The sequence below is a fragment of the Pimephales promelas genome, chromosome 7 (assembly GCF_988280905.1).
Source record: "Pimephales promelas chromosome 7, fPimPro1.hap1.1, whole genome shotgun sequence".
Lineage (NCBI taxonomy): Eukaryota > Metazoa > Chordata > Actinopteri > Cypriniformes > Leuciscidae > Pimephales > Pimephales promelas.
This window is the reverse complement of record NC_142775.1, coordinates 7385880-7410315: the sequence shown is the minus strand read 5'-3', so window position 1 is coordinate 7410315 and position 24436 is coordinate 7385880. Positions and strand designations below refer to the sequence as shown.

At 40.7% G+C, this 24436-nt stretch overlaps 1 protein-coding gene across 5 annotated transcripts in view; it reads left to right on the top strand.

Annotated features, from left to right (window-relative positions):
- The window catches only part of kalrna (kalirin RhoGEF kinase a), a 362661-nt gene that overhangs the window by 134550 nt on the left and 203675 nt on the right, over window positions 1-24436 (top strand). For all 5 annotated transcript variants that reach the window (XM_089133002.1, XM_089132999.1, XM_089133001.1 and 2 more), the window contains exons 4-6: window positions 13992-14184; window positions 14376-14888; window positions 19353-19475. In XM_089133002.1, coding sequence (XP_088989128.1) covers window positions 13992-14184; window positions 14376-14888; window positions 19353-19475 — 829 coding nt within the window. The remainder of the gene's footprint in view (window positions 1-13991; window positions 14185-14375; window positions 14889-19352; window positions 19476-24436) is intronic.

Sequence of the window (24436 nt, the reverse complement as noted above, 5' to 3'; positions counted from 1 at the left end):
TTCATTTATTCTCGGAATGTGAACTGTTGGCTGTAAAGGGGGTCGCACACCGGACGAGAAGCGCCGCGCCACGTCTAGGACAACTCCACAGTAACGTTATCGAACACCGGACGGGCACTTTCTCATCAGTGTATGGCCAGCAATATTGTTATGTTTAATGACAGGAAATGAAGATAATGTCTGTTCTATGTTATTGTACTGTAGAATTAAATACAATCGTTGCTGAGTCTCCATTCTGAAAACTTTACCTCAGAGCATCCGTTAACTGAATGAATTGAGAATCTCAACTGAAAAATCGAATAATAACATCAGCTATTGTTATTCAAGCAGCTGATTTCTGTAAATGAATGCAAAACTAAATGCATATTGCAGCATAGGGCGAAGTCAGGATCCATTAGCAACGATTTGAGACAAAAATAAGTCACTTCGTCCAGTGACTCGTTACAGTAACATCTGTGATAACTAATTTACTTTTAAACCGGTCTTTTCTCGCGGTTATTTCAGTTTAATGAAAAGCAAGCATGTCATTAAACGCAACATTTATAGAAATCGAACTTTACCTCATCCAAGACAACTAATTTTCAATTCCCGTCTGACTGATTTATCCACGGTGGAGTTAAAAACAACACTTCCCATCATTCTGCGTTCCTCAACGTCGTCATCAAGCAAAGCTGTTGTTGTTGTTTTAAATGTAGCGCCCTCTAGCGGCATCTAAATCTTAGGTATTCCACCTTTAATATAACATTGGAAAAATAAAACGTGTTGCATCTACAATCAAATGTTTTTCCACTATAATAGGTGAATATAATATGCCAGTTCGAACTCTAGTATACATACTCCCGAAAAACTGAGGTGAAAAATGCATGACCTACTTCTTAGATTCTGAAGTGTGTATATGATGGACACTTTACTGTCCCATGAGGCCATGGGAAAGAATTTATGAATGCACCGAAGCTACGCATGTCCACACATGACATGCAGATGAAAAAAATAGATATCATAGAATTAAGAATTTGTTCCCCAACTTAAGGTGTTACTCACACCGGAGGAACCTTTTCATAGTTCCTAGAAATGAAAGCTTTTGCGTAAGTTGTTACATCACTTATGACCTTTTCATCTATCCAATCATGTTCTGATACTTGTAATATAAAAGATCCCCTTTCATTCCCCTCCATCCTCCCCACCACCACCAGGATGGTCCCTTCCCATACCTCCCAGGAGGTCGGCTGTGCCCCTGCCTTGGTCTTCAGGCAGGAAATGCAGAGTCCATACGCTCGGATTGCGATAATATCATAATATTGCTTGCAGGGCTGTTAATAAATGTATAATTGTTAAGGTAGTTATTCTCTTTAGAGAATAACAGTCGGGAGATGCAGTCGGGAAATGGTAGAGTCTTTCTGGTAGAAAGTTTTTTTTGTTTTTTTTTATGTATTGTGTTTGTTTTATATGTTGGGTGTTGCAGTGGCTGTATTCGTGAGCCCAAAACAAATTTACCATCGGGACAATAAAGTATACCTAACCTAACCTAACCTAACTTAAGTACACACTTTTTGGTGTGTTCGCACTGCATGAACTGGGAATGATTTTAGTTCTAGGAACTCTTTTGGAAGAACTAATTTAGTGCCTACTTCATAGTAGGGTCTAAATCAGCACTATAGGAACTCTCCGTGATGTTAGTGTGTGCTGATTGGCCGAATCCCACCACCCGCCATAAAAAAATAAAATAAAATAAAAAACGGTGTAAAAACTCAGATTTAAGCTTATATATTTACTCCAGAAACTAACTCTACGAATAGAAATAGAAACATTATACATATGTTTCTAGTTTCTATAGAAACATAGAAAACATTATTGATGGGCCTCTTAAAGGAGTAGTTGACTCAAAAAAAAAAAACTTTTGCTGATAAGTTACTCACCCCCATGTCATCCAAGATGTCCACGTCTTTCTTTCTTCAGTCGAAAATAAATGAAGGTTTTTGATGAAAACATTCCAGGATTTTCTCCATATAATGGACTTCATTGGGAACCAAACGGTTCAAGGTCCAAATGATTTCAGTTCAGATTCAAAGGGCTTTAAACGACACCAGACGATGAATAAGGGTCTTATCTAGGACCCTTTGAGTCATGACTCGAAAAAAAAAATTTGTTCATTTTGATGAACGAGTTCGAACAGGAGATTCATGAACGCTCATCACAGAGCAGAGCAAGGCGAGCATTTGTGCTTATAAAACTTAAACTTTTTTATTTATTTTTGAAATGACCGATCGTTAGATATGACTTATCGCTAGATAAGACCCTTATTCATCGTCTGGTGTCGTTTGAAGCCCTTTGAAACTGCACTGAAACTCTCATTTTGACCTTGAACCATTTGGTTCCCATTGAAGTCCATTATATGGAGAAAAATCCTGGAATGTTTTCATAAAAAACCTTAATTTCTTTTCGACTGGAGAAAGAAAGACATGGACATCTTGTGAACTACTCCTTTAACCTTTACACTAAGGAGAAAATCCAACACAACTTTGAGAAGACCAAGCGAAACATGATGTGTTTCTGCTCAGCTAGCAACACTGGATATCAACCACACGGCATATGCTAATAACTTTTCATATCTACTTTCTATGTATAACAGTTCTATTTAATAATGTATTAGACAGGACTGTTGGACAGATCATAAACTAATGAACAATGGAGAATGCCAGCACTGTGAGCGTTCTCAGTGCTGTCAAAACAAAGGTCCTCCACGCCGTCATCACTTCAGAGTTCCTGCTGGCAATGCGAATGCAACCAGGAAAATGTTCTTAGGGGTACAAATAGTTCTCAGGGTGGCTAGTTCCTTGAAAATCCCCTTTATTAATTTGTGACCCCGTTTTATTCATTAATCTTGGCCATACTAATTTGTGCTCTCTTTTAATTTATTTTAATCATGATCACAATTTATGAGAGAAAAAAAAAATGGAAACGAAAAAAAAATCTTAGTTTGTGGGTATCACCAAATGTTTCTTCTTGCATTGTTCTAACAGCAGAAGAAGAAAAAAATTCCACAGCAACAACAATAATAGGTATAAAATATTTATTTTTGTGATAAATAAAACAAATGATAATTAGGTCTGTGATGGCATTTGGTGAATGTGCAAGTTCTTTGTTTTTCTTAATTTGAGTGTTTATGTCCAGCTATTGAATTACTCAACACAAAGTCGACAAGGTGGCTTTGGCAACAGCTCATCCCAACGAAGGAGTAAAGTGTTCGAATTTGCAGCTGATGTTGTTTTTGACAAGTTTCCCACTCAGACCTAAGAATGTCAGGAAATGAGAGGAGCTTATATGTGCTGACTTTCTGTCATCTTTATTTCCCTCTTTGAGGCTTACGGAAGTCTGTTTTGTTAATTTTACCATCACTGAATCGCTGGAGAGTTATTTTTATCTTCCAATCTCTGCGCGCTACCTCAAAAGCATGAGCCAGAAATAGAAGCTGTGCTGTTTCCGCTTAACATGATGAGAACAATCATCCAGGAACTCTTTAAAAGGTGCCTAGACAAATGACCCGCTTCTGTCCCAAGCTGATATTTGCTAGAAGAGATTCTGAGTGATATCATGTGTATGGAAATTCAAGAAACAAAGTGGCTTAAATGCAATAATGAGGCAAAATGTGCAGCATATTCTGGTCTGTAGGACACACACTCACCCCTCTCTCTCTCTCTCTCTCTCTCTCTCTCTCTCTCTCTCTCTCTCTCTCTCTCTCTCTCTCTCTCTCTCTCTCTTTTTGTCCTTTTCTCTGGGTCAAGTGACTCATTTAAAATGAGTCAGACAGGAATACTCATCAAAAGTGGTCCACACTCAAAGTATATTGTACTGTATAAGAAATGTATAGAAGAAAAAATTGAGTATTTGAAACAGATTATGTGTGAAAGGTACAGTACCAGATGTATATGTTCCATTACACCTTAAACCGACCCATTCCAGCAAACCTGTCCTAACCTTCCCCGTATCCCACCTCAATATTAACAAAAGTGTTTTGCAATACAGCATGACCACACCATTGTAAGATGTGAGTATATTTCAATGAATCATTTTAACTATTTTACGTTTTGTATATTTTATTGGCAATATTTTATAATAAGCATACAATGATAAAGTACTTACAAATTGCACGACAATACAATACACATGCGTGCGTGCTATAAAGATGCATTTAGTGTAATCGGGTTGAGTCTTTACATTGTTAATATAATTATATTAATAGGCTATTTAAAAATAGTGAGTTATTCATTCATTGTCACTGTAATTAACTAAATTATAATTGTTGTATTACAGTAGCTCATATGTAAAGAGTTAGATAATGTTTTTTTTATGCTTTGTTAACCATTCATTAGCTCTAAATAGTTCTCACTTTAGATTAGATCTTGGAAATTTGGAAAATGTCCTTAATTAAGTGCTTTAAACCAACCTTTATTATACATTAGTTGCATTAGTATTAAGTGTCCCTTAATAAAAACTTTTTAGGGAAAACAGAAAATTAATGTCTAATGAAGATTACTTTATTATTTAATGACATTTTCCCATTTTCCTTGACCCAATATAAAGTGAAATATTTACTCCTAATAATTGATAAACTAATTTACTATGAGCTGATTAAACAATAATAATTATTTTAATTACAGTGACAATAAATTAAAAAACTCACCACTTGTATGCAGCTTATTAATATATTAACAACTATTATAATAATATTAAAACTTTATCAAAATATAGTAAATATCAAACCAATGCATCCAAATTACTAACTAACTACAGTGGGTACGGAAAGTATTCAGACCCCCTTACATTTTTTACTCTGTTATTTTGCAGCCAAATTTAGCTAAAATCATTTAAGTTTGTTTTTTTCCCTCATTATTAGGGATGGGTATCGTTAAGGTTTTATCGGTATTACTACTCTTACCGATACCGCTTATCGGTCCAGTACTTTAACGGTATTCTTATCGGTTCTTTTTGCTGTTTTTTATTATTAATTTATTTTAAGAATTAAAAACATAATTAAACTTTATATTTTGAAATGTAAAAGAGAAAAAGCAAAACGAAGAAAAATATCTTTTTGTTATGCAGCAGTGTGCAGGCTTTTTTTGTTTATACAAAAAGGACACAAGAAAAAAACAAGTACAAACACAAGAATACAATTAATCAAAGATACAAATTATATACAAAGTGCTTTAATTTCAGGAAGGTCTACCAACATATCTTTTCAGGTGATTGTTTCTGTCTGAAAAGAAACCTAGTAATCAAATATAAAATAGCACTGTAGTTTATCAGATAGAATAATGCTTATTAAATATAAAGTTACTCATTCAAAAGCTGCAAGTGATTTTCTCTGCCTTTTGTTGTTTGATTTGTATTAATGGCTGAATCGTCAGCAGGTTTAGGCTATTAGACTGCTGCCCCTTTAAGACCGAGTGCAGATAATGGGGACTGATGCACCATCATTTTCTCCCTATTATTTACGTCCATTTAAGACATAATTGTGTTTAAGTGAATAAACTCTGTTTAAGTGAATCTCAGAGCTGGTCATTTTGACATTTTTATGTATATTTGATAGTTAAGGACGCACAAAGCACAAAGTATAGGCTAATTTTCTTCTCTCGTTGCAGTCCGCTTCGGAGCGCGCACTGCCTTGTGAACAGCGTCTCTTACGCAGGTTTTTGTGTTTTTAATAGCCATTTTCTTGATCTTGCAACAGTAGAAGACAGCACTTTGCAACCATCGCCGATCGTGCTGATTCTGACGGTTACGTTTGGGTTTTAGGAAAAGCTGACAGCGCTCCGCAGTGCTGTGAAGTAAAGGAAGTTAAGCTGGACAGATCGTCTCGTTTTTTAACGGTTTTATCTCAAATATCTTCTTTTTATAATCTTTGGAAGCCGAAATACAAAATATATTAGAATAATATCCCAGATCTAAAGTGTAACCACGTTGAATGTTTAGTTCTGTCCTCATTGTCACTCATTAAGCAAGGGCTGTCGTGTTGCGCGTGCTGTGGCTTTGCGTGAGAGATCGCTCTCTCTCTTCTCTCTCTCTCTCTTCTGAACTGCGAATTGCAAATTTGCATCACAGACAAATGGTTTAATTAAAATATAGTTTATATATAGAAATGGCTGGCGATATAAACATATTCAAGATAACGTCTTTATAGGAATAATAAATAGTAGCCCAACTTGCGTGTATTTACTTAATTTCTCCAGTACCGACAGCAGAACCGATAACGTCCGAGCTTATCGATACAGCGGTCTTTCAAAATTCAGTACCGGGGCCCGTTTAATACCGGGTTTCGGTACCCATCCCTACTCATTATTGTACACACAGCACCCCATATTGACAGAAATACGCAGAATTGTTGACATTTTTGCACATTTATTAAAAAAGAAAAACTGAAATATCACATGGTCGTAAGTATTCAGACCCTGTGACACTCATATATTTAACTCAGGTCCTGCTATTTCTCGTGATCATCCTTGAGATGGTTCTACACCTTCATTTGAGTCCAGCTGTGTTTATTATTATTGTTTGATTATTTATACTGATTGGGGAAGCCTCACACCTGTCTATATAAGACCTTACAGCTCACAGTACATGTCAGAGCAAATGAGAATCATGAGGTCAAAGGAACTGCCTGAAGAGCTCAGAGACAGAATTGTGGCAAGGCACAGATCTGGCAAGGTTACAAAAAAAATCTGCTGCACTTAAGGTTCCTAAGAGCACAGTGGCCTCCATAATCCTTAAATGGAAGACTTTGGGACGACCAGAACCCTTCCTAGAGCTGGCCGTCCAGCCAAACTGAGCTATCGGGGGAGAAGAGCCTTGGTGAGAGAGGTAAAAAAAAAAACCCAAAGATCACTGTGGCTGAGCTCCAGAGATGCAGTCGGGAGATGGGAGAAAGTTGTAGTAAGTCAACCATCACTGCAGCAATTCACCAGTCGGGGCTTTACGGCATAGTGGCCCGACGGAAGCCTCTCCTCATTCAAAGTTTGCTAAGAAAAAACCTGAAGGACTCCAAGATGGTGATAAAAAAAGATCCTCTGGTCTGATGAGACCAAGATCAAGAACCAAGAATGTTTTGGCCTTAATTCTAAATGAAGTTTTGTTAATAACTAAGTTCGGGAGGAGCACGTTCAGATAATTAACACGAGTGGACGGCAATCAGCAATCAGCAACCAATGATAAGAGGGTATATATAGACTCAGCAGTCTTACCTCGATCCATTGGCAGTTTGCAGCATTTGGCCATGTCCGAATCTAGCTCTTCCTGTTTTCGATAGAGAATCTTTCGTCCAGAATTAGGAATCTTTTCCGCAACCCGGTATCATCCCATGGGCGTCAGGCCAAACAAACGGGTCATCGCCACCCCGGGCGAAACATCCGCAATCTACTTCCGCGGTATCTTTAAACCGGACCATTCAATAATTCCTGCCATAGAGATATGGACAAGGCAATGCTGCCATCTTAACGCAAAGGAATGGACATTCCTCCAGCGTCGGCCGTCGCAACAGGCAGTAAGTAAGTTAAGCCACGCTGCAGATCCAGTCCCGGCTGATCCACACTCTCAAACATCTGCCGGGTCAACTCTGTGAGTGCTTAGCTGAAAACTTTCGCGTCCCTGATTGAACTTCGCATCGCTTCAATCGTTGAATGTCGAGCATTTACGCTATCCGGATACTAATTGTGATCGATATAAATAGTTTCTGTACAATGATTTGCGTTCCTTAAACGCGATGCTTCTTTATGGCGTAAAACTCACACGTAAACAGTAGGGCTGGGAATCGATTCTAAAAGAATTGATTCCTCGATCCCAAAAAGAATCGATTCCTCGATCCGAGGCGTTAGGAATATAGAGTCGATTCCAAAGCTAGGAATCGATTCCATTAACAGGAATCGACTCCTCTTTTAAGATTTCCGAAGTTCAGACCAATTCTAACCCGCAGCTTCACCATTTGGTTTACTAATCCAGAACGAACAAATCGGCAGGGAACCACCCTTAGAAATGACAAATAAATAAATGAGAAACAACGGAGCTTTTACACTAGGCCTGTTACGGTGAAATGCCATATATGGTTTGTATCCTGTGTTTGCAGCGGTCCGAGCGCATTTGTCCCCGACGCCCCCCGCAGCGTGGGTCCGGTTCCACACCCAATTTAATTCTATCGAACCTTGGTGCGTTCGCGTGCATCTTATGTCATTGCAATCGTGCACGGCGCTCGATGGAAAGCAGAACGTGGGTAAATATTGTGTATTTACTTATTTATTTTTAGTAAATTTGCATTTATCATGCGCAGTTAAGTGAACAATACAGGTTTATTGTACGTGTGTCGCATAAGGTGGTTTTCTGCTGCTTGCAAACGAACCCTTAAGAATACAGTGGATTTACAAATATGTTGCTCTGATTCCACGTACAATGCTCGAATACACTGCAGGCTCACTCTCGCTCGTATCCAGGGTAATTCCTCAACACTATCACCCCTTACTTATTTAACTGAATACATCACAATAAGCTAAAACGCATGCACAGGATACCTTATTTCCTGAACAAGGGCGCACCCGAGTCCGTGCTGGGTAGTCAGTACTACCACCACCTCCTCCAGGTAGTCTCGGGTCCGGTACCCCAGTGCGCACCCGGTTCCCATAATGGCGTTCACATTAGCGATTTTTCATGCGAACCATTCCCCGTTACGGACATAACTGCCAGGGTGAAAGTTCCCTAAGCCATTTTGAAACGTTAATAAAGATGTGCATAATCCTGCAAAGATTAAATCTCCCCTCTTTTTCGCATCTTTGTTTGCGCTCAAGAAGATGATAATCGGCCAGCCAGGCCCCAATCTACTTCCCGCTTTTGCTCGGCTTCACACCACAGCTCATTTGCACAGGTACGTTTCTCCACTGCCCAGCAGTGACGTCTACTCTGCTCCCACTGAAGCTCTGTTTCTCCGGCTAATTTTCTATACTGCCCCAGCAGTGACGTCTCCTCTGCTCCCACTGGAGCTCTGTTTCTCTGGCTAATTTTCTCCACCGCCCCAGCAGTGACGTCTCCTCTGCTCCCAAAGGAGCTCCGTTTCTCTGACTAATTTTTCTACTCTGACCCAGCAGTGGTGTCTCATCTGCTCCCACAGGAGCTCTGTTTCTCTGACTAATTTTTCTACTTTGCCCCAACAGTGATGTCTCATCTGCTCCCACAGAAGCTCTGTTTCTCTGACTAATTTTTCTACTTTGCCCCAACAGTGATTTCTCATCTGCTCCCACAGGAGCTCTGTTTCTCTGACTAATTTTTCTACTCTGCCCCAGCAGTGATGTCTACTCTGCTCCCACAGGAGCTCCGTTTCTCTGACTAATTTTTCTACTCTGCCCCAGCAGTGATGTCTACTCTGCTCCCACAGGAGCTCTGTTTCTCTGACTAATTTTTCTACTCTGCCCCAGCAGTGATGTCTACTCTGCTCCCACAGGAGCTCCGTTTCTCTGGCTAATCTTTTCTACTCTGCCCCAGCAGTGATGTCTACTCTGCTCCCACAGGAGCCGTGTTTCTTTCGGCTAATTTTTCTACTCCGCCCCAGCAGTGATGTCTCATCTGCTCCCACTGAAGCTCTGTTTCTCCGGCTAATTTTCTATACTGCCCCAGCAGTGACGTCTCCTCTGCTCCCACTGGAGCTCTGTTTCTCTGGCTAATTTTCTCCACCGCCCCAGCAGTGATGTCTCCTCTGCCCCCACAGGAGCTCTGTTTCTCTGGCCAATCTTTTATACTCTGCCCCAGCAGTGATGTCTCATCTGCTCCCACAAGAGCCGTGTTTCTTTCGGCTAATTTTCTACTCTGCCCCAGCAGTGATGTCTCATCTGCTCCCACAGGAGCTCTGTTTCTCTGGCTAATCTTTTCTACTCTGCCCCAGCAGTGATGTCTACTCTGCTCCCACAGGAGCTCCGTTTCTCTGGCCAATCTTTTATACTCTGCCCCAGCAGTGATGTCTCATCTGCTCCCACAGGAGCTCTGTTTCTCTGGCTAATCTTTTCTACTCTGCCCCAGCAGTGATGTCTACTCTGCTCCCACAGGAGCCGTGTTTCTTTCGGCTAATTTTTCTACTCTACCCCAGCAGTGACGTCTCATCTGCTCCCACTGAAGCTCTGTTTCTCTGGCTAATTTTTCTACTCTGCCCCAGCAGTGATGTCTCATCTGCTCCCACAGGAGCTCTGTTTCTCTGGCTAATTTTTCTACTCTGCCCCAGCAGTGATGTCTCATCTGCTCCTACAGGAGCTCTGTTTCTCTGAATAATTCTCATATGAGCTCTGTTTCTCTGGCTATTTTTTCTACACTGACACAGCAGTGATGTCTACTCTGCTCCCACTGGAGCTCTCTTTCTCTGACTAATTTTTACTCGGCCCCAGCAGTGATGTCTACTCTGCTCCCACTGGAGCTCTCTTACCCTGGCTTATTTTCTACACTGCTATAACAGTGACGTCCCCTCTGCTCCCACTGGAGCCCTGTTTCTCTGGCTAACTTTCTACACTGCCACAGCAGTGTCGTCTCCTCTGCTCCATCTGAAACTCTTTTCTCTGGCTAATTTTCTTCACCGTCACAGCAATGATGTCTACTCTGCTCCCACAGGAGCTCTGTTTCTCTGGCTAATTTACTACACCGCCACAGCAGTGACGTTCTCCTCTGCTCCCACAGATGCTCTGTTTCTCTGGATAATTTTCTACACTGCTCAAGCAGTGACCTCTTCTCTGCTCCCGCAGGAGCTCTGTTCCTCTGGCTTATTTTCTACACTGCTATAACAATGATGTTTTCTCTCCAGTACATCACCATTTAGAATTATTATTCCTGCTAAAACCCTTAATTGATTATTTCCTCTGTCCAGCAAGCTTGGTCTCCAAGCTAACGTCGCACGCATCAAAATTTATCCTCCAAGCGGTATCTCCCAGGACCCTTCAATCCTATATTACCGCTCGGAGGTAACATAAAGAAAGGAAACGATAAATATAACGTCTCTTATAACTTGCCTTCCCCCGATTTTTCTCTTTCCAATCAAATCTTTTATCTCCTATTAAAGGTTATTTGAGCGGCAATCCAGTTTTTCCCATAAACTGTCGTACGGCACTACTTCTGTGGAGTTAAACAATTCACAAACCCTGATTAAAGGGATCCAAAGATCCCAGCCCACCCGCCCCCGACTCCGGACACCCCATAACACTGGAAATTCTCATTAAATGTATTCGGCTTTCCGCATAAGCTACCAGCCCTTCAGTTCCACTCACACACTCAATGCCACGTTTAAATTACCCTTTTTCGTTTTTCTTAGACACTCAAAAAACCGCCATCACTTATGAGCAGAGTGAGTGCTTTCCCAGAGGAGCCCTTACATTTTTCTCCTTCATCCAGCGAGCAGTTGGTCTCACAGCGGATGCAGTGTGAGAAAAATCTCCTGGGCAAGCACTCAATTTTTCCACTTTTCAGTTTTCCTTCTTCCATCCAGCGAGCATCGGTCTCACAGCGGATGGAGTGAGAGCTTTCCCAGTAGAGCACTTAAAATTTTCTCTTCCATCCAGCGAGCAGTTGGTCTCACAGCGGACGGACATGAGAAAATTTCCTGGGCAAACACTCATTTTCCCCTCTTGTCAGGTTTCCTCTTTCCGTCCAGCGAGCATTAGTCTCACAGCGGACGGAGTGAGAGCTTTCCCAGTAGAGCACTTAAAATTTTCTCTTTCATCCAGCGAGCAGCTGGTCTCACAGCGGATGGAATACGAGAAATCTCCTGGGCAAACACTCATTTTTCCCCTCTTGTCAGGTTTCCTCTTTCCGTCCAGCGAGCATTGGTCTCACAGCGGACGGAGTGAGAGCTTTCCCAGTAGAGCACTTAAATTTTCTCTCTTTCATCCGGTGAGCATTCGGTCTCACCGTGGACGAGAGTACGAGAAAATCTTCTGGATAAGCACTCATTTTCCTCTTTTCAGGTTTCCTCTTTCCATCCAGCGAGCATTGGTCTCACATCGGACGGAGCGAGAAAGTTCCAAGTAGAGCACTCATGTTTTCTCTTTCATTTCAGCGAATATTTGGTCTTGCAGTGGATGCAGCGCGAAAACCTCCTGGACAAGTATACAACAACCACACCTTGTTCGCAGTCAACAAGGGCCATCAGTCCAGGCAGTGAGCCAACATCACGGGCCTCCCTGACCAAGCATCCAGGCCCCTTCTCGAGATGCCAGCCCGCCATTTCTTGGCACTCTTTGGGGGGTCTTAAGTCCGGCGGCTGTCCTCTGCTCTTTAGCCTTTTGGGGGGAGTACTCTGGGTTCGGGCAGAATTCCGAGCACGGAGCCCTCCCTCCGGACAGCACGCCAAATACGCATTGAATCTTACTCACTCAAAATTATATGTAAGTGTGAACTCGTGAAATGAAGTTTTGTTAATAACTAAGTTCGGGAGGAGCACGTTCAGATAATTAACACGAGTGGACGGCAATCAGCAATCAGCAACCAATGATAAGAGGGTATATATAGACTCAGCAGTCTTACCTCGATCCATTGGCAGTTTGCAGCATCCCTCCTCCACCCCTTCTCCACACTCCTAGTCCTGCACACTCCTCTTTCTAAAAAATCACTTGCATACGGGGGGAGTACTCTGGGTTCGGGCAGAATTCCGAGCACGGAGCCCTCCCTCCGGACAGCACGCCAAATACGCATTGAATCTTACTCACTCAAAATTATATGTAAGTGTGAACTCGTGAAGTGTGGAAAAAAACAGGCACTGCCCATCACCTGTCCAATACAGTCTCAACAGGGAAGCATGGTGGTGGCAGCATCATGCTGTGGAGGTGTTTTTCAGCTGCAGGGACAGGACGACTGGTTACAATCGAGGGAAAGATGAATGCGGCCAAGTACAGGGATATCCTGGACGAAAACCTTTTCCAGAGTGCTCTGGACCTCAGACTGGGCCGAAGGTTCACCTTCCAACAAGACAATGACCCTAAGCACACCGTTAAAATAACGAAAGGAGTGGCTTCACAACAACTCTGTGGCTGTTCTTGAATGGCCCAGCCAGAGCCCTGGCTTAAACCCAATTGAGCATCTCTGGAGAGACCTGAAAATGGCTGTCTACCAACGTTTACCATCCAACCTGACAGACCTGCAGAGGATCTGCAAGGAGGAATGGCAGATGATACCCCAAATGCAGATGTGAAAAACTTGTTGAATCTTTCCCAAAAAGACTCATGGCTGTAGTAGATCAAAAGGGTACTTCTACTAAATACTGAGCAAAGGGTCTGAATACTTAGGACTAGAGTTGGGGTACTCGAACTCGACTCGGACTCGGATGTTAAGGACTCGGACTCAAGTCCGACTTGGCCCTCTTTGGACTCGGACTCGATTGTTAACGACTTGGACTCGACTGGGACTCGACAAAGGTGGACTCGGACCCAACTCTACTTAGGACCATGTGATATTTCAATTTTTCTTTTTTAATAAATGTGCAAAAATGTCAACAGTTCTGTGTTTTTCTGTCAAGATGGGGTGCTGTGTGTACAATAATGAGGGGAAAAAAACTTGAACTTGAAAACTTGATTTTAGCAAATGGCTGCAATATAAAAAAGATTGAACAATTTAAGGGGGTCTGAATACCCACTGTATATGTATCTCTTGGAGCTGCTGCATTTTTTTTTATGACATTACAACATTAAACAAGTAATGTTCCCAGTTGGTTTTATTATTCAGGAACTAAAATTCTAATCAATGAAGCATATTTTTTTTCTTTTTTCAAAAACAGTAAGACAACTGATTTGAACTGGTCTGCAACTGTTTTACTAGTGTTGGGTATAACTGACTTTTTTCTGTGAAATAAATTTGACATGTCTTCAGTAAGCACTCACAATGTCAAAGGACAATGTTTCAAACAGTACTGTTATTATTATTAGCCTACATTAAGTAGTCTAGTAATTGTTACATGTTTCTATGAATCTCTCCTTGTCTTTCTGTTTCAGTGAGGACGTGTGTAAGAGAGGCTTCACTGTGATTATCGATATGCGCGGCTCTAAGTGGGAACTGATAAAGCCGTTACTGAAGACCCTGCAAGAAGCGTTTCCAGCTGAGATCTGCGTCGCTCTCATCATCAAACCAGACAACTTCTGGCAGAAACAGAAGACCAACTTCGGCAGTGCCAAGTTCACCTTTGAGGTAAAAATGCAATTATTGAGTAGCTGTCTTCCCTGTCCCAGACTATAGTTGCTTGTCTGCGCAGAGTTTGGTGTATCGATTGTTAAGCTGTTAAACTTTATGTTTCCATGTTATGATTCATTCATGGCTCACATCCAACAAGTTACTTTCACCTTAACCTGACATGTCTATTTCTCCCTTCTCACTGACAGACTAGCATGGTGTCTGTGGAGGGTTTGACCAAATTAGTGGACCCGTCTCAGTTAACGGACGACTTTGAGGGATCTCTGGAATATAATCATGAGGAATGGATCGAGCTCCGGGTTGCTCTCGAGGAGTTCCTGGCCAGTGCCGTTCACCTCCTTTCCCGTCTGGAAGATCTGCAGGAGATGTTGGCTAAGAAGGAGTTCCCGGTGGACGTGGAGGGATCTCGGAGACTCATCGATGAGCACACTCAGCTGAAGAAGAAGGTGATGAAGGCTCCAGTGGAAGAGCTGGACCACGAAGGTCAAAGACTGTTGCAGTGTATCCGCTCCAGCGATGGCTTCTCAGGGAGGAACTGTATTTCTGGAAGTGCCGACTTCCAGAGTGTGGTTCCGAAGATTGCCAGTCTGCTGGATAAACTCCACAGCACCAGACAGCACCTGCACCAGATGTGGCACCTCAGAAAACTGAAGCTAGATCAGTGTTTTCAGCTCCGACTGTTTGAACAGGATGCAGAGAAGGTAAGAGAGCATGGGTTTAACCGTGTGTAAATTGACAAAATGATGGCTGTTTATGGCATGTGCGCTGCGTAACATGAGAATGAACCTCATTGGTTCTTGCTGAAGCTCAAACGTGCTGCGTAACACGAGAATGAACCTCATTGGTTCTTGCTGAAGCTCAAACATGCTATGCAACACAGAAATTAAGCTCTCTGGCTGTTGCAGAAGCTCAAACGAGTGGCGTAACATGAGAATGAATAAAAAATCAATCAGATGACAGAAGGCTTGTAGTAGATTCTGTGCATCAGGTTTTCCAGTAAAGTTTGGATCGTGTTGATAATTTAGAAGCCTTATGCTACGTTCACACCGGACGCGAATAGGGCGTCAGGCGCGAATGATTTCAATGTTAAGTCAATGCAAAGACGCTTAACGCGCGTGAAAAATTCCTGCGGCGCGAATGAGGCGTGGAGCGCGGCGCGGAAGACGCGAATACGCCTCATTCGCGCGTCTAGTTCGTGCGACTGGCGCGAATTGAGCATCTGGCGCGTTAAGCGCGTTACGCGCGAATGATTCAGTTAGTGCCATTTGTGCATTCACGCGTTTGACGCGAATTCGCGTCTGCCGCCCGAGTTGAAAAATCTGAACTTTGCCGTGAATTCGCGCCGCGTTAACCAATCAGGAGCCTAGCTGCTTGCTCACGTGGTGAAGTGTCTGGATGCTTCAATAAATTAATTTGTTAATATGACTAAATGCATGGTGGGATTATGCACAACAAAGCAAATGTTTTATCACTTAAAACATTATTTCTATATACGAGACATGTTCATTTTGTATTGAATGTTATTCATTCCATAGCTAGATTATATGAAATAGTATTATGTTGTAAAGACAATCAATATATGTGCATAAATTCGTGTCTGGACGTGAGCGAGAGAAAAAAAAATCACAGGACAGGTTAATAACTTTTGAAGGCTGGCTCTATTTATCATCAAAACAAAAATAAATGACAGCTAGATTAGATGGATGAGGGCGAGGGTGATCCTCGCTCCGATGCGGGACAACAGGTCATCAAACTGGGCGCGGGACAGGCGGAAGTACCGCTGACAGCGGCCGTCATCCAGCGCAGCTCCTGGAGCGAGCAAATGGTGAAACTCGCCAAACGGTTCGGCTCCGAAGGGTCCGGTGGACATAAATATTCGACGACGATGATCCCCACGCCGCTGTTCTGCTCTCCAGAGAAAATACAATGAATGCTCGGTCACCCTAAAAACAATGGCCGCCAACGGATTTCGATTCTGACGCGCGTAAATTTCGCTTCAAACTTTTGTTTTTACGCGCGCCAGTTTCGCTCTTGACACGCGAATTAACACAAAGTGGTCAAGCGTCAAACTAGACGCGTCAGGCGCGAATTTGAATTCGAATTTGCGTCCGGTGTGAACGTAGCTTTAGAAATTTGTGTATCGGCAATTTGTGTACAGGCTTTATAGGGTTAAAATGTGACTTTACTCTAAGTTCACCCCACTTCATGATAACAGAGTTTGAGATAATTGTTCAGACACAAGTTGAAAGGCCAGACGATCGCTCAAATGGGCCCGTCTGATACTGAGTACACATAAGTGCTTTGTTCTGATGATTTTGTTTCGTTTAGAGCGCAGGCGTTTATTTTTAGCTACTGCTCACACAACCTTTCACTCGTCGCGGGTGAACATGATTGAAAATCATTTGTCTGTCATTGTGCCAGGCCTCCTTATGTCAAATGGCCAAGAGCAAGCAGTCACTCTGCTAATTAATACCTCTGTCCAACTTCTCTAACAACGAGCCCAGCCTTATTCGATTAAACCATCCATTTAATATAATAGGAATGCAGGCAGTCAACTAGATTATCAATTATCCTGTCTCTCAGCTCTTATCTTGATTACAAGTGCAATTCGTTTGCAGTTCTAATTAAACATTTATTTTGGATAGTTATTCGGTATTGAAGGATAAATTCTGTGTCACTCGGAAAGCAGTGAAGGCCATGGTGGTGAAACGTGGACAGAATTGTAATGACGTTTGGTATTTGCATATTTGTTTATTATTCATTATGTAGCTTTCCATCTGTTAATTAAAGTATGTTTATGAATTAATCAGTGCAATACATATTTATCTGAAGCTTTGATGAGTAAAACATGTACAGTCACAACAGTATATTATTTTTGAATCAATTGCCCATACAGTACAATTTGATTTGATCGTCTGTTTGGACTCCATCCTGACTCCAATTAGCTTCTTCAGAAGCCAGTTTAGAGATGTAGATAAACCTTTGAAAAAGCATTCACAATTTGTAAAAAATCTAGTCATAAAATTGGGACTAATCTTTAAAGGAACACTCCGACTTTTTGGGACTTTAGCCTATTCACCTAACCCCCGAGAGTTAGATAAGTCCATACATACCTTTTTCATCTCCGTGCGTGCTATAAGTCTGTTTGACGCACCCACCGCTAGCCTAGCTTAGCAAAAAGACTGGATGTGAATGGTTGCAGCTTTCATACTAATCCAAATGAGTGACAAAATAACGCAAACGTTTTCCTATTTACATGTTGTGATTTGTATAGTCACAGACTGTACAAATATCAAGGCCATATGAGACACAGACATCTTCTAACTGTATAAATACTATATTTTCTTAAGGCGAAGCACTGCTACTTGGGCAGAGTGATAACCATCACCTGAGACGCACCGTGACGAGGAGCAGAGAGTTCGCTCAGTGTTGGAGTAAAGAGTCAGCAATTACTAACGTTAGAAAAGCATAGTTTATCATGGGTGTTTGCTTTATTGTATGAGCTGTGACAATAAACAGGGGAGACCAGTACCATGTTTCATTGAATTCCAACCAAAAACGCATCCAGATTTATAAATATCACAGAACATGAATAAATAATTATTATTACAGGAATCAATATTATTTAAATGCAATTTATTAGCTGAACCAAATGTATTCAACAGCATATAATATACAGTATAATTGCATTACTATAGGATAGAATAAGGGGAAAGTAATAGCACAAATTGTTTTTGCACAATGCACAGCCTATCGTACCCTTTTGCACGCTCAAGTTTGTTATTTCCATGGTTATTTCAAATTTAGGCTAGGCGCGCAGCGCGCAGGGTGCAAGTTCAACGCGCTCGTTTTTTTCCAAGCGCGTCTGCGCCGCATCAAGATAAAAACATATTCATACCCTAATCATATAATAGTGTCTCTAACATTAAATTAGATCTGGCTAATGGCACTGTTACAGTAGGTCATCTAAAAACATAACACTTACCTCAGCCGCAGGTGATCCACTTGTCCTGTCTATGCTATCGATGGGATAGCCGTATCCTTCAGCACATTATGGTCCGTGTGGCTAATTCCATTTTTTTCAAAATAATCGTCCTCATTGAAATGTACCGAGCAAACATAATGTCCCTTGATAATCTATTTAGGTGTGTTTGGATCAATATCCAGAGTAAGTAAGTTAGCCATTTCTTCATCCAGTCAGCGTTTTTAGTTGGAATTCTGTGAAACCCAAGCGAAAACCCATGACTAAACTACGCTTTTACTAGGCCTATTTATAAATTGCTGACTCTGTTACCCAAACTCTGAGCAAACACTGCTCCTCACCACGGCGTGTCTCCGGTGATGCGGTTATTACTCCGCCAAAGTAGCAGTGCTTCGCCTTCAGAGAACAGTTCCTAGGTTTCATACGGTTAAAAGATGTCTGTGTCTCATTTGACTTTGTTATTTGTAAATAGGAAAACGTTTGCGTTATTTTGTCACTCATTTGGATTAGTATGAAAGCTGCAACCATTCACATCCAGTCTTTGTGCTAAGCTAGGCTAGGGGTGGGTGCGTCAAACAGACTAATAGCACGCACGGAGATGAAAAAGGTATGTATGGACTTATCTAACTCTGGGGGATAAGGTGAATAGGCTAAAGTCTCAAAAAGTCGGAGTGTTCCTTTAAAGTTGGGAAAATATATTTTTTACAACTATTTTATACATCTAATATATGGTAAATCTTAAGGGTTCACATACTTTTTTGTCTGCAAGTATATGTACCCTCCAGTATATGATCCCACAGATGGCAATGTTTTAGCATAGCAGTTAATCAACAAGAGGATTTATCTTAATTCATGACAAAACACCAAACCTCTCTGATTGTACACAATGATTTGTCATTTTTTTCTTACTAAAACAGAAACACTGTTAATCCAGTGATGTCTCCCTATGTTAACATGCTTATATGAATGGATATCTTATCTTCTGCTAAAACTAAGCGGTTGACGTTTTTACATTTGTCATTCTGTTATCTGCCCTGAGTCTGTCGTACGCTAGTCTGTGTGTTTGATTAATTATGTGTGCTGTCTGTTTAATATGTAACCCCCAACCGTAGTGATGTGTAAACTTCATAAAGCAATGGTCTGGGATTATATGTAATGGCTTTCTATTGTCATCTCTCTATAGATGTTTGACTGGATCAGTCACAATAAGGAGTTGTTTCTTAAGAGCCACACAGAGATCGGTGTGAGCTACCAGCATGCTGTGGAGCTACAGACTCAGCACAACCACTTCGCCATGAACTCAATGGTACGTCATTCCATGGTGATTTTGTTTGCTTGGAGAAATTGGAGAAAGTCACTGGGTTTTGTATGTGTTGGTGATTTCAAATGAATTTGTACAATCAGAAATTTGTAGGTAGAAGAACGTCACATTGAAGGTCCATCACTAAGTTCACCACTAAACACAACCCTATACAAATTCATACCAAAAAGTAAAATACAGTACTTGGGAACTATCCTGAGAGTGTGGTTAAGAGATGAAAAGAGATGAAAATTATCATCAGACCCATAAGACTTTTGTTGATCTTTTTAATATTCCTTCATCATTTTTGTCCATCCATTAACCCTTGTGCTGCATTAGATTTTTAACACCGTTGAGTGCATTAAGGACCAAAAATGGCCACATATTAAACATTGCCTAAAATATTATATATTATTATTATTTTCCACTTTTACCAAGTTAAATCTTTTGACCAGCATCAGTCCTCATCATAACTACCAAAAATGTATTCAATTTCAGGATTTTAACCCTTTAATTACCAGTTTTGTTTGCGAAACCATCGATTTGTATAAGAGGAAAAAACACAAAAATTCAATTATTTTCAATAAACTAAATGCAAAGAGAAAACTTTAGATTTGGATTATCACAGTCCCACTTTGCAAAAAATCCCACTTAGCGCGTTAGAGACCAAAAATGGCCACCTATTAAACATTGCCTATTGCCTAAAATAAGGTGCATTTCCACCCATAGGGAATAAATATGTAGTGACGTCATCTGGTGGAATACACTATATAATGCAAATATAATGCTTTTGCTTCAAAATGAAAGGATGTTTGTGCAAAAATCATGTTTCATGTATTACTGACAGCCTCAGATTTAAACAACGTTTTAATGGGTTTCAATGGGCCATTTTTGGTCTTTATGGTGCTGAGTGTTACTATTTGATCTACACAGTGTGTGTTATACATATTTTGCAAAATGGGATCACATTTTTTACATGTATCCAAAAAGTCACAATTTTGCCAAATTTCATACCATTTGCATTAAAACAGCCAAAATGGTCAAAGAAATTAAACTGCAAAAGACCAAAAATGTCCCTAATGCAGCATAAGGGTTAAAGGGGTCATGAACTGGCATTTTAAATTTTATTGTATTGTTGTCTAAGGTCAACTCATGACGTTCGCTTGGTTTGTGCATTCAAAAACATCAAAATGAATAAGTAATAGGCTATTTACTACCCTAGCTTTGAGCCTAGCTGAATAACGCTTGGTTTTTATGGGCGTTTCGCATTGGAGACTTGGAAGTAAACGCCCACTGCTGTGAGTGGATAACAGTTTTGCATATTATAATGAGTTTCAACTCACCTGTCGATGCACTTGGGGGAAATTGTTTTGAAAACGTCCAATGCTGTAAAATGGCAACCGGAATGATTCGCCCATATGTTCGACCCAGAGTCCGTGTGCACCATTGCTGTCAATATAGATGGCACAGCACCGTTCTTTAATCTTAATCGGTCTGCAAATTCAGTCTTGTTTACAAAACAATCATTAGTGAAATAAGACGAACAGACGGACAATGTTTTACCCTTATCTGCTGGAACGCCATGCAGTCCTATTGGAATCCAGAGAAAGCATAGCTATGCGTATAATTTGCGAAACGGTGGGCGGGGCTAAACCGGCCGTGTTGAAGTAGGCGTTGATCTTCTTCTGCGGGGGTGGGGTTTTATCCTCTTTGACAACATAGTTCCCCACTTTGAAAAACTAGTCGTTTGCTGAGCCTGGTGTCAATAAAAGCTTTTATTGGACAAACAAGGATGTTTTCGGTTCTGACGCTTACAGGACATTCTTATAATATGATGACCTCTGAAAATTTGATTTCTCAGTTCATCACCCCCTTAAAAGTCCACACTAGAACAAAAATCAAAAAGTTCATAAAGACATTGCAAAAGAAAACCATACGATTTGAACGATTTAATCCAAGTGTTCTGAAGAGACTCAATCACTTTATAAACTGCAGCTTAAAGGGATAGTTCACTTTGAAATTAATTTTTGATATGTTTGAGCTTACCTCAAGGGCATCCAAGATGTAGGTGTCTTTGTTTCCACAGCATTTTCAATTTTGACATTTTTTGGTCAAACCGTTCTTGTCTGTCAGACATATAATGCAGGTCTATGGAGCCCACCTCAAGAGCATGCACAGAGAAGTCAAAATTAAACATTATTTAATGACTCGTAAATGTAAGTACACATTGATGGCCTAAGACACGAAACGAGCGGTTTGTGTGAGAAAACGAACAGTATTTATATCGTTTTTACCTCTTGTTAACAGCCGTCGAACTGATCTGAAACAGATGTACAACTGAACCGAACTGAACTGTCTCCAACGTGACGCCGGAAGTGATCGCGTGCGTATATACGTCACGCATTGTTTACACCGAGATTTCGGAAGTTTTACCTTTCACTAAACATATTTAGATATATCGAAAATCTAAATATGTTTAGTGAAAGGTAAAACTTCCGAAATCTCTGTTTAAACAATGCGTGACATACATACGCACGCGATCACTTCCTAAAAAAAATGCTGAGTTATTTTAACCCAATTTGGGGTAAAATATGGACCAACCCAACGTTGGGTTAAACATGTCATTTAAAATGTTACTGGGATTAATTACTGGGTTTGTCAATATATGATCCAAATTTGGGTTGAAATAACCCTGCATTTTTTAGAGGGTGAGTAAATTGACAGAATTCCTACTTTTAGGTTAAGTACCACTTATGGCTCGTTTCCATTGAAACGGTACGGTACAGTTCGGTTCGGTACGCAATTATTTGCGTTTCCACTGTCAAAAGTTGTGAATGGATTGGGTACCCTTCCGTTGGGGTACCTAGCACAGTGAAAGGGTTCTAAAAGGTGGAGCTAGACTCACTGCAGAACGGTGATTGGTGGACAGAGTATTGTCACTTGCTCATACAAGGGCATTAGAAGCATACGGTTGAAATATATTACTACTGTTATTGTGTCACGAAATGTAGTTTTAAGAGTTTTTCAGGCGAAAAAGTAGTTTGTTTTTTAAGGCTCAAATTTGTGGTTTATTATAGATTCATGATAATTTGACTGAGATCCATTCCAATCGATCACCGAACTCTCGCGCTCGTGTCCCCCGCCTGGAACAGCCTTTCCTCGGCGAGTCGTTCTGATGTTTGCCGCTGACTCGGACGTCTCTGTAGTGGTTAAACATGAGATATAATTCGTCTTGTATAAACCCAACAGGCGATCTTTGGTCTCGTGAATCTATAATTCGTTCCCTGGCCAATAGTTTGGGCAGAAGGCTAAGTAAAGTTTCATATCTTTGAGCGCTGAATTTGTATATTTGACTGACTGAATTGTTTCTTTATGTTTTCAAAGCTTTACTGTATATCTTTTTGTACCTTTTACTTATACTTTAATTGCTATTATTGATAAAACTGAAATTCAACAAAAAGAGATAGTTTTGTCATTTTTTTTTATTTTATTACAAGATCTGTAATGTTGTTTATTGCAACATTTATACCAATGCGATATGCAATAGGCTACATTACATATTGCCTGGAATAGACGAATCCGGCGAAACTACCGGAAGTAAGCGGGCGCCATTACTGAGCTGTTGCTGGGTAGCGTTGCGCCATTGCCTCCTATTGTTTTAGTTGCAACTTGCGTCCACTGGAATAAACAGCCCGCGATTTACGACTGTCACTAACTTTACAACGTTATCCCTTGTATAATATCGAGTGGGTAAACAGTTTTCGTTATAAATTGTTTCAATGGTGGCAGTAAAATTTCAATTTTGAAGAGAAAATACTGTGAATACCCCGGGTCGACTGCCCCTGTCTGGTGCCGAACGGTTTACAGATTTCCTGGGCGAGTACAAGACGCGGACATTCGTGTATAATAACAATTATTTAATGACATAAGTAAAAAATATATAATAAATATGTGATATAGTGATCAGCAAAATCTCCTCTCTTGCTATTTTTTCTATTCAATTAACATGCTATGGTCATTAAATGGCTTTCCTGAGCTAAATGTAACGTTATGTGACATAATTGTTTTCCTGCTGTTATATTGACCTCTTTCCATGGTTTAAAAACACTAATTGGTCGATATTATGTATACTTTCTAGCTGTAACGTTACCTTACCCTTGCCTGTTGCAATGTGAAAATAAGATAAATAATGGACACAAATGAAAAACATGAATTTGTTTATTTGATTTCATTCATTTATTTATTTATTGTTGCCAAATGGACAGATCTTTTTATAGTTTTCTCGTTAGCAAACGTTAGCCTAGCTAGCTTGCCAAGCTATTTGCATAAATAACGTTAATCTGTAAGATCGTTTGTACCTTCATCTGTGACTGGAGGCCACTGCAGTCACAGATCAAACCAACAAGTCATTCTGCCTGGCTGTAGCTGTCATCGAGGGTGAGTTCGCGTTATTTATCACCGAGGTTTGTTTACATACCGGTGCATATGTCTACATGCCCGTGTAACAGCTCAGTAATGGCGTCGCCACAAGATGGCAGCCTACACAGAACGCTCGTCGGATTCGTCTATATGTTTAATATTTTTTAAATTTAAACGAAAAGAGGCAGGGTTGTGTTTTATATTTAGTTTTGTTATAAATATAACGTTACATACAGTACATGCAGTGAATATAATCAATAGGCGTTGCCTGAACCACATTTGTGTGCTTATAATGTTTAAAATGTATTGAAATGAAATCGTAAAGAAGCAGAGTGGTGTTTTGCAACATATTTCGTTTTATTGTTGCCTAAAATATACATACAGAAATAAACGGAGTAGTAGATCGTTCAAGAACACGCTGTTCCAATAGCGGAACTACTGGACTCGCGTCCTCGGGAGTCATTCTCCTGAGTCGGACTTTGCGTAGGATACTTGGTATTGTGAAACGCCTGATGCCAGCGCTTGTTTCTTGTGACAAACATGCCGAG